An 11,171-nucleotide genomic window follows, 5' to 3' on the forward strand; every position below is an offset into this window, starting at 1 on the left:
AAACCTCCAGAAGCTAGGAAAGAGGTGTGAAATGGATTCTTCCTCACACCCTCAGAAGGAACCAACACTCCCAACACCTTGACTTCAGACTTCCAGCCTTCAGCACTATAATAGATTTCTGTTGGTTAAGCCACCCAGTTTGTGGTACTTTGCTATGGCAGCCCTAGCAAACTACACATCTACACTTACATAATTCAGAAATCCAAATTTCTAAATCCAAATGCAAATTTTTCTGCGTAACAGCAATATTCCCTTCCTCCATCTATATAGTTTTTAGCACAGTGGGATAGAACTAGTTGTACTATTGCCAAACCAGAGATGTAAAGAGTCATTCTTGAATTCTCGGCAATCTCCTTTCCACATTCTGGCAATCATTCAAATGACCGAAAGGTTAGGAGCACAGGCTTTGAAGTCCACTGAGCTTAAATACCAGCTTCCACATTTATTAGCTGTGTGATCTTGGGCTACCTAAGCCTTGGCTTCCTGACCTGTTAAAGTGGGCTAATACCATCACTACCAGATAGGGTCTCCATAACAATAAAGGGGAAAAATGCCTGAAAGAATTTAGCGCCTTATCTGGCATATAGAAAAAGTGAAACAAATTGCCTGTTATTATCAGTATTGTTCCTAAAACAAACTTCAGAATACATTTCGTTTTCATATGTGTGTCAGACTCATATTTGTGCACATGTGTTATACTCTGCTGGTATGAGTGACCAACCACTATCCTCTATGTAGTATTGTCTTCCACCTTTACCAGTCTCTGAAATTGAGAGGAGGTAACCTTAAAAATGTGAAGTAGGAGGCTGGGCGCAGTGGCTCACACCTGTAATCCCAGCACTTTGGGAGTCCAAGGTGGGCGGATCAACCAAGGTCAGGTGTTCCAGACTAGCCTGGCCAACATGGTGAAACTCCCATTTCTACTAAAAATACAAAACTTAGCTGGGCGTAGTGGTGGGCACCTGTAATTCCAGCTACTTGGGACTGAGGCAGGAGAATCGCTTGAACCCGGGAGGTGGAGGTTGCAGTGAGCCAAGATCCCGACACTGCCTGGGCTACAAGAACAAAACTCCATCTCAAAAAAAAAAAAAAAAAAAAAGTGAACTAGGAGAATCTATATTAAAGAAACCCTGTATCACCAGTGTGCCCTCTGACTTCATTTTGGGGGTTAGAACTGGTTATATAAGTAGGACTTATATAAGTAGGTTATATAAGTAGGACTTAAAAAAAAATGTAGCTCCCTCTAAGGAGGGAGGTTTGTGTGAAAAGACATTTAGTGCAGTGAAACATTAAAGCAGAGATCCACGATGTCTGAATCAATAGAACAGATTAGCAGCTGCTAAAAGATAGAAACCAAGTCTGAGCTGGTTGGTACTGGGAACAACTGCCTTAGCTAACAAGGCACTTGATCATTTTCCCCCCACATAAATATGCTGTTTGGCAGTGAATGTTTTCACTTAGGTTTCCCAAATTCCCTCCTTCTTCCTTAAAAATTTTTTTGGGGAAGGAATCTAATATGCTTAGCATATCAACTGTACTGTCTTTAGATAATGAGAAATGTGCTGAAAGACTATTTGCCACATTCTCTTTCAAAAATACAAACGTGTTAATTATAACCTCCAAAAAAGGCAAGAAGGTCTTCATGCCTTTGCCCCTACACTTTCATCCATTTAGAATACCCTCCTCTCCTTCCATGCTCACCGATTTGGAATCCCTTAGTTTTTGTTTTGAGCCTGTTTCGAATGCTGCCAGAAGCCTGAGGTCCTCTTACCTTTTCACACCATCCCCACTCCCTAACCCCCTGCCACTTTGTATCTCCTCTGTGGCCCTGAGGTATTCTGATTTTTGTCTAAAATCTCAATCCCACCACAAACAAACCAGGGCAGCAGGAATGAATCATCTTTATAAATTCCTCGTTTTTTTTTTTTTTTAAATCAAAAGCTCAATAAACATTTGCATGAGTTACTGACAGAGAAGCAGCTTCAACGCTTTAAAAATGAAACTGAAACCAGCGGAAAATCTAAAACTGAACTCTATCAGTAAACTGAACTCTATCAGTTTATTAACATTACAGCAGGTTTCTGTTCTGGTGAACTCCCTGGTGCTCTTACTGCGTTACCCATTTTTGTTTTTTTCGCTGCACTCACCAGTCTAACAGTATCTGCCCACTGGATTCACAGCGCTGGCACGTGCCAAGCGCCTAATAATTGTTCACTGGTTTGGCGGCTGACTACCCAGGAGAGGAAATTAAACACAAAGGCAGTATTGATCATATTCAGTAGTGTTTCGTGCGTTTGGTTTGGAAGTGGGGATTGGGGAATGGCCAATCACTTCCAAATTTAAAATATTGCTTCCTGGAAGAAAATGGACTCCTCAAAGACTGGATATTTCATGTCTGTAGTCCCAGGCCCTGGCCCTGCGTCAGGCACATTGTAGGTGTTGAAAATGCACCTGAGGAATTCTGAGTTGCGCGGAACTGTGTATTCCGAGCACAACGCGTCGTTAAAAACCAAACAAAGCAGAACAAACTTCGTTCAGAAGCGACTCCCGCTATACTTAGAAACTAGAATTGACCCCCTGGCTGCAGGGTTCCCCTTTACCAACACACCGCAGGGAAAGGGCTTAGAAATAGTGAAAGCGGCCGGGGGCGGCGGGTCACGCCTGTAATCCCAGCATTTTGGGAGGCCGAGGCGGGTGGATCCCCTGAGGTCAGGAGTTCGAGACCAGCCTGGCCAACATGGTGAAATCCCGTCTTTACTAAAAATACAAAAAATTAGCCAGGGTGGTGGCAGGCGCCTGCAATCCCGGCTACTCGGGAGGCTGAGGCAGGAGAATCGCTTGAAACCGGGAGCCGGAGGTCGCAGTAAGCTGAGATCGCGCCATTGCACTCCAGCCTGGAAGAGTGAAAGCATGTAGGCTCTCGTTTCATGAAGACAAAGATGAGGATCACACCCACAACGACACAAACATGGTCTCTCAGGGTGACTTAGAAGCGAAGGAACAAAGTGCGCTGCCTGGGAAGGCTGGGTCTTGTAGAAGCAACAGGAAAGTAGAACGTGGTGTGGAAAGGGTTAAAACTGGCGCTCGGCGGGATACAAGGCTCTAGGTGCCTTAAAGAACACGCGGACACACTTGTTTGGCTTCTGTCGCGCTCCGTAGAATGAGTTCCCTGGGCCTCAGTGGGCCACGCCTCCGCAAAGAAGGACAACGCGAAGCTGCCCGCGTAGTGCCTGTTGCACTCGCCAAGGACCGGCCTGGCAGAGATAGAAAACTCGCAGTACTCTTGCCTCAGAACCGCCTCAATCCGGAAACAGAAACTCCCCAGGCCCGGCACTGCGGGAGCCACCTCTTTCGAGGGTGGGAGTGCACATGCGCACGGGGGCCTGAAAAACCCTTAAATACCGGCATGCGTGCGGACGAGGCCTCTTTCCCTGCCGCCGCCGAGTCGCGCGGAGGCGGAGGCTTGGGGTAAGTTGAGCGAGGCGGCAGGGGGGTGTATTTGTTATAATTTGTGGCTCGTTGTGTTCTTGCTGGGATTCGTGACGAGTATCTGGTTCTTTAACAAGTCAATGCTTTTGTTTTTTAGTGTGTTCAAGATTCAGCTTCACTCGTAACCCACCGCCATGGCCGAGGAAGGGTGAGCCCAGGGGCCGGGGTTGGAGTTGGGGTCGGAGTGCGGCTGAGGCGTGGGGCTAGAGCTGGCGGAACAGGACTGGGTCAAACGGGTGCCGTAAGCGCGTCTGTTGTACACTTAGCCTTTCCTGAGTGCAAGGCCTTATGTGGTGTGAGGATGTTAACTGATGGTTTTGATGTGTCGCGTTTCAGCATTGCTGCTGGAGGTGTAATGGACGTTAATACTGCTTTACAAGAGGTTCTGAAGACCGCCCTCATCCACGATGGCCTAGCACGTGGAATTCGCGAAGCTGCCAAAGCCTTAGACAAGTACGTGTATCAGTCTCAATACTGTGGGTTCTTGCAACCGGAACAAAACTGCCACCCAAGGGAAGAAGGCATGGAGTTCATGGTGTTAGCGCAAAAGTTCTGAATGGCATCCGTCCTACCGGAAACCTAGGAAAAGGTATCAGAACTCAGATCTATAAAGCCCACTTAAAATGTGTGGGTTGCTGTTTGGAATGGGGATAAGCACTCAAAACTACAGTGTTTGAATGATGACTTTAATTGTCGGATACCCCTTCACTCCTTTTATGAGTGAAACATGAGTCTGACAAACCTGTAGGTTGTGGGGCTAGTCAGTCTTATACTTATCTGGCAGATAGATGAGATGGAGAGCCACATTACATCTGGTAGTTTGCAAAACAAGCATTAATTTAATGGAATTTCAAACTCAGGTTTCAGAAGCATTTGGTCCTAGATGAATTTAGTAGTATAATAGCTGTGATTTATTTGAATTTGGGATATTTGTTAATGTATTTGAATGGATCGAGTTAATGTGTTTTTTAGGGTGGTGGCATTGACAAATCAACCTACTCTTGAGCTGAATTTAAATGCAGTTTTAAGGTTTTACAGGACAAGTTCGTTTTGGTGTAATCTAGCCAGTTCAATCCGATGGAAACGGCATTATTGTTTAATGTATTTAGTAGGTCCTAGTATGAGTCTTCTGTATTTCTATTTCGGCATTATTGCATGGCATTTCATAACTGTTCCATTAATGCCACAGTCTTTTTTTTCTTTTTCTTTTTCTTTTTTTTTTTGAGACAAAGAGTCTTGCTCTGTCCCCCAGGCTGGAGTGCAGTGGCGCGATCTCATTGCAACCTCTACCTACCAGGTTCAAGCGATTCTTCTGCCTCCCGAGTAGATGGAATTACAGGCACACGCCACCGTGCCCAGCTAGTTTTTGTACTTTCAGTAGAAACGGGGTTTTGCCATGTTGGTCTCTGGCTGGTCTGGTACTCCTGACCTCGGGTCATCTGCCCCCCTCGTCTTCCCAAAATGCTGGGATTACAGGAGTGAGCCATCGTGCCCGGCCTTTCACATGTTTGTTGAGGTATATGAAGCTGGCTTACAAGAAAGCTATTATGGTTTGGTTTTGGCCAGAAGTTTTAAAAATGACTTATACCAATTCAGTGTGTCAGGGACAGAGGTTTTACTGAAGACCAGTTGTAGGTTAATTGAAGATGTATGTATATGCTCCCTAGCAGGTTCTTCAGACTCAAGCAATTTTGTACGCATTTATGTGTTCAGTGGATTGGCTGCTTATGTTTCGCAAGTGTTAGTGCAAAGATAACCCTCCTAAAATGCAAGAATGATGGATTTGGATCTGAGTTTTAGCTCCATTTTCATTGTAATTTGAATTTCAGGCGCCAAGCCCATCTTTGTGTGCTTGCATCCAACTGTGATGAGCCTATGTATGTCAAGTTGGTGGAGGCCCTTTGTGCTGAACACCAAATCAACCTAATTAAGGTAAGGCTGCTAAGGGTTGTGTTGGGACTAATGTTCGGTGATGCTTGTATATGGGGGTAAATTCTGTGAAGTCTCAAGCTGTTCATTTTGTGCAGGTGTAAACATCACGTGCACCTGATACTGTCGGCCATTTTAAAAATGATTGTAGGTAGAAGCATTTTATACCTGCAGAATTGAATCCTAATTTTGACGTTGGTATACAACAAAGATTAGTAGCAGGCTTGTAGGTGATCTTTGTGCTGTACATGATGACAACTGGCTCCCTCTACTGAACTGCCATGAGGAAACTGCCATGTCACCCTTCTGACTACAGCCACCTTTTGGGTTTCATTTAATTTTGGTAGTGTTAATGTCTATTAATGTGATTTTTTTTTTTTAACCTTTCTCCCAATAGGTTGATGACAACAAGAAACTAGGAGAATGGGTAGGCCTTTGTAAAATTGACAGAGAGGGGAAACCCCGTAAAGTGGTTGGTTGCAGTTGTGTAGTAGTTAAGGTAAGTCACCGTTTATTCTAGGGATGAAGGTTATGCTGGGTAATCATATAAAACCTTGTATTGAAATAAGTTGAGGATCTTATAAAAGGAAAAAACTGATTCAACAGGTTTAAAGCATTTTCTGCATTTCAGGAAAAAAATAAAAGCTGTAATTTACAAGCCAGCCAATGAATCTGCTTACCTGATTGTGTTTGTGCAGACATACTTTAAAAACTGGCAATAGTAAAGCCATGTTACGAGCCTTGAGGACATTGAAGTCGTTAAGGTCCCTGAGAATGGCTATAACAAATCTTAGTGATGGGAAACATTTTTATAAGACATAGCTAATTGTTGAAGCTCCACTATAATTGATACTAATAGCTTGGTGAAATTCCTAAATATTAACAAGAAGTTGCATGCGTGTTTTGTTTTTTTTAAGGACTATGGCAAGGAGTCTCAGGCCAAGGATGTCATCGAAGAGTATTTCAAATGCAAGAAATGAAGAAATAAATCTTTGGCTCACATTCCTCATGTCTGGCTTTTTATTTGGGGCAGTAAAATAAGGTCCCCGTTAGCAAAGTAAAATGTAATAATCGCAAAGTGATTGCTACAGATTAACTGGAAACTTGCTCTCAAAGTCTTCTCCCCAGCCAATGACTGCATCATGGGGCAATTCAAACCTGGACAGCCTTAGCAAAGATAGGTCTGCCATGCAGTGTTGGTGATGGCCAGGATTACTTAGCTATGGGCATTTATCCCTCACTAGACTAGCCTAGAATCTGGAGAGAGAGGTTGTGTTTTTAATAGATTGCAGTCTATGAAAGGACAGTGAGTAGACTTGCTGGGCAGGTTAGTAGAAAGTACACAGTTGGGCCAGGGTCATATCTTGCATGTGGGACAAGTGTATGATACCCAGGAATGCTTGTGGACATTCGTTTGACTTCTTTGGTTGGAGACGGAGTTTCACTCTTGTTGCCCAGGCTGGAGTGCAATGGCGCAATCTTGGCTCACTGCAACCTCTTTGTCCTGGGTTCGAGCGATTCTCGTGCCTCAACCTCCCAAGCAGCTAGGATTACAGATGCCTGGCATTTTTTTTGTGTTTTTAGTAGAGATGGGGTTTCACCATATTTGGCCAGGATGGTCTAGAGCTTAGCAGGTGATCCATCAGCTTCAGCCTTCCAAAGTGCTGGGATTACAAGTGTGAGCCACCATTCCTGGCCTTACTTTTGTGCAGGAGCGAGAGGGGCTTGAATGCACCCCAGTCCTTAGAAATCTCCGCAGTGAGAGAAGCCATGGCTGGTGTTTGGTGTATTTTAAACTTGGATAAAGGTACCGTTAAAAGAATGTTGTGAGGCCATATACTTGGCCAATCCTGGTTTTGAAGACTTTATACCAAGGTTTTTCTTTGCATCTTAAACCTTGATTGAGAATCTCGGAGTAGGGTCTCCCGTACTGGTTGGTTTGGTAGTTATAGCTAAAGCTGGTTGACCTTAGCATGGTAGTGACATTGAGTACCCTCATGGAAAGCAAGGAGCTCTGAGACATTTTTTCTGAAGTGTATGTAACCTGGAACTGTGTGTTAACATTGAAATTGTCAACCTCATGTACTCTGGCTTTTCTGAGGAAAGTTCACTTTGAATTCTAGTTTCCTTGTATGACCAATCTGTGTAGACATTTTTGAGTGCCGGTTGCATATTTTTTGGTGGAGATGGGGTTTCACCACATTGTCCAGGCTCAGATTTTTTTGTTTTGTTTTGGTGTTTCCATGTCCACTGTCACCTCAGCTGCAAAACACCAAAGTCAGAAGGAATGTTAATCTCCCAAAGTTTTTTTGTTGTTTTTGTTTTGTTTTGTTTTTTGAGAGAGAGTCTTCACTCTCACCCAGGCTGGAGTGCAGTGGCACAATTTCAACTCATGGCAACCTCTGCCTCCAGAGTAGCTGGGATTACAGGCGCATGCCACCATGCCCAGCTAATTTTTGTATTTTTAGTAGAGATGGGGTTTCACCATGTTGGCCAGGCTGGTCTGGAGCTCCTGACCTCAGGTGTTGGATTGGCCTCCCAAAGTGCTGGGATTACAGGTATGAGCCACTGTACCTGGCCCCAAATCTAACCTTGAACTCTGCATCTTCCCTTACTGTTGCTCTGTGTTTGCTCCTCCAAGTCATTAAAATGTCTCCATCCTCAGACTTTGTCGGCTTTCTGGCTGTTGTCCTCCAGCAGCCTCTGGTCAAATGCAGTGGCTCAATCACAGCCTTTTCCTGACCTTCAGGATTTTAAGTACTGTTGTGTTGGCATTTTGACCTTTACCACATTTCAGTTCTTTCTCTTATTCTGCCTGTGCTTTCAATTGTAATAGTTTCCAGAGTTCAGGTGAGCATGTTTGCTTCTCTGCAGCCTTCCTGAGACATTCTCCCACTCCCACAGCTTCCCCTGATTCCCAAGTCTATTTTGTTTTGTTTGATCAACTCTAAGCTGTACCAGACAATTTCCCAAGGAAGACCCACTTGCTCTTCAAATTTTGCGTGCCTTGAAGTGAACTTTACCATCACTAACATGTTTTTGTTAGAGGAAAAGAAAGCTGACCGTGTGGTATGTACCATACTGCATTCATTATCACTTGTTACTGCGTACCACCTTCCCAAGCCAAAGGCCTTGGCATCCTCAACTCCTACCTGCACCGTATAGGTCTTACTACTGTCAGTCTCATCCAGATGATTTTCAAGACATGAGTCACTCCACTCCAGTTACTCATCCAGACTTCTGAGTTACAGTTACTGAAAAGTGATCATGTCCATCTCTTCATAACTTTGGTTTGTTCTGTTAGAAGTACCTCTACTTTTCTCCATCTAGATATCTCCTACTCATTCTTCAAAACTCAATGCAAATGTAATGTCGGCTTCAGAGTGTGATTTGCCTGTGTAGCTTATATGGAATTCACTGGGGAGCCCACTGAAGCAAAAGTGCCAGGACAGAAGCAGATGTCTTCATTGTTTTATGGGGGAAAATTGTTTTATGACACTGGTTGCTGTGTGTGCTCAGAATCTTGTTGAGGACATCCCTCATGAACCCAAAAGGAGAGCTGTTTGAGCCTAGCACTTGATGTTTTCTTGCACCCATGGACAATGAGACTTGTGACTGCCTGTTTTCTTTGGCTGTAAGAGCCTCCAAATGAAAGACTCAATTTTCTTTCTGTTCTTCTTTTTTTTTTTTGCCTCGTGATTTTATTAGCGTATTCTATGTATTTCTGATAAACCACTTTAAATGCTTTAAAAAATGAATGAGAGGCCAAGCGCGATGGCTCACCCCTTAATCCCAGCACTTTGGGAGGCCAAGGCGGGCGGCTTACGAGATCAGGGAGTTTGAGACCAGCCTGGCCAACAGGGTGAAACCCTGTCTCTACTAAAAATACAAAAAATAGCTGGGTGTGGTGGTGGGTGCCTGTAATCCCAGCTACTTGGGAGGCTGAGGCAGGAGAATCGTTTGAACCCCGGGACGTGGAGGTTGCAGTGAGACAAGATCGCGCCATTGCACTCCAGCCTGGGAGACAGGGCAAGACTCCATCTCAAAAAAAAAAACAAAAAACATCTAAAGAGAAATTGTAAAAAGGCTGTATTAGACTGCTGTTACAAACAAGTACTGTCAGTCTTTAACTGGATTGTTGAGGCAACAGAAGCATTACATAGACAGCTTATAAACCCTAGGAAAGTGTGGAAACATCTGCTAGTCTTACTGAGGACTAGCCCTTAATGGAGTTTGAATTTCTTTTTTTAAATGAGTTATTTAAAGAGTTGTGCTCAAGGACTATGTTAATCACAAGTACTCCTGAGAGCCACTGAGAAAGAAGAGACTATGTAGTCAAGGAATAAGGTCAGTAGCCATCACCACTCCAGGAAAAGGATGGGACAGGCTGATGGCAGAGAAGGGTACAGCATTGTCCTCCCAGCCAGGCATTTTCAGAAAGGTCAATCCATGTGCTAGAAGAACAACTTCAGCAGTAAATCCTAGCAAAAGAGATGGCGTGGTTAAGGAGGTGACCTGGGGAGAGGCCACCAGAGTCACTCAGGGCACCAGTCTGACTCAGTGCTGGTGGCTTGGGATATGGAAGTATTGACACATCAGAATGTTCAGAAGGATTGGGACCAAGCCGATCCCAGGCAAAAATAAATCATGAGTTCTTTTTTGAAAACATGGTTTGACACTTCAAATATAACAGTACATCTCAATTCAAATTGCTTTATCATAAGTGAGATGTTTCAGCCAGCTCTTTTCCCAGAGTTTACAGATCATAATCTTAGTCTGTTGATAAGTTGTATTCACATCTGGCTTTTGCTTGGGAAGGCTTACAAATACCGGGGAGGAGGATGAATCTTCCTCCTAAGGATTCTTCACCTATGTTGATGGGCAGTTTTCTAAGCTCTTCCCTACTTTGTGTAAAACATTCCTCAGAGTATTTTTTCTCCCCTTTTCCTCCTCCTCCTCTTTCTTCCTTTCTTCTTTTTTTTTTTTTTTGCTAAATGTTCAGTGACGGTCTTCATCACCACACTTTTAATTTGGCTTCCACAGTACCTTAGTTTTTGGAAGGAAATGTGCCAGAGAAGAGACAGAAGTGTCTTTTTGTTGTATTTTTCCATCTCTTTTGAGTTCGTTTTTTAAATATGAATTAACCAAACTGAGTGACAAAGATTGTGAAGATAGAAACCCTGGTGATCCTCCTGAGACCCTACCAATCAGTGAGGTTCTATTTGCCTTTCACTTTTTGATGATAAAGGGAGAGAAAAAAATTTTTGTTTTTTTTTTTGGTTTGTTTTTTGTTTTTTTTGAGACAGTCTCGCTGTGTTACCCAGGCTGGATTGCAGTGGCACAATCTCGGCTCACTGCAGCCTCCACCTCCCGGGTTCAAGTGATTCTGCCTCAGCTTCCCAAGTAACTGGGACTACTGGCATGCGCCACCACGCCTGGCTAATTTTTGTATTTTTAGTAGAGACGGGGTTTTACCATATTGGCCAGGCTGGTCTCAAACTCCTGACCTCGTGATCCGCCTGCCTCGGCCTCCCAAAGTGCTGAGATTACAGGTGTGAGCCACTGTGCCCAGCCAGGGAGAGAAAAAATCGTAAAGCATCAATTCAGAATGTTTTAGTTTAGAAAACATTTATTAGGCCAATTTCAAATAAAAGAATAGGCATAGCTGTAAGTATATTCATCACAGAGCTACAATACTTTGTGTTGATGGAGGAGAATTGAATAAAATACATGTTTACTTAATGGGATATTAG

General features: G+C 43.8%; 1 protein-coding gene and 3 non-coding genes across 4 annotated transcripts; all 4 read left to right on the forward strand.

Moving 5' to 3' along the window:
• The first annotated feature begins 3,159 nt into the window (after positions 1-3,159).
• Positions 3,160-6,423, forward strand: RPS12 (ribosomal protein S12). The gene is made up of 6 exons (XM_003827670.5): positions 3,160-3,468; positions 3,587-3,637; positions 3,826-3,942; positions 5,319-5,421; positions 5,816-5,917; positions 6,336-6,423. The coding sequence occupies exons 2-6, from the start codon at positions 3,624-3,626 to the stop codon at positions 6,396-6,398; spliced, it is 399 nt and encodes a 132-aa protein (XP_003827718.1). The 5' UTR covers positions 3,160-3,468; positions 3,587-3,623; the 3' UTR covers positions 6,399-6,423.
• On the forward strand, positions 4,161-4,231 carry LOC112440243 (small nucleolar RNA SNORD101). The gene has a single exon (XR_003028418.1). It is a non-coding gene; the product is annotated as a small nucleolar RNA SNORD101 (small nucleolar RNA).
• LOC112440267 (small nucleolar RNA SNORD100) lies at positions 5,660-5,735 on the forward strand. Its single transcript, XR_003028442.1, has one exon. It is a non-coding gene; the product is annotated as a small nucleolar RNA SNORD100 (small nucleolar RNA).
• LOC112440259 (small nucleolar RNA SNORA33) lies at positions 6,075-6,204 on the forward strand. The gene has a single exon (XR_003028434.1). It is a non-coding gene; the product is annotated as a small nucleolar RNA SNORA33 (small nucleolar RNA).
• Positions 6,424-11,171: the final 4,748 nt, after the last annotated feature.

Source organism: Pan paniscus, chromosome 5, assembly GCF_029289425.2.
Source record: "Pan paniscus chromosome 5, NHGRI_mPanPan1-v2.0_pri, whole genome shotgun sequence".
NCBI classification, from domain to species: domain Eukaryota; kingdom Metazoa; phylum Chordata; class Mammalia; order Primates; family Hominidae; genus Pan; species Pan paniscus.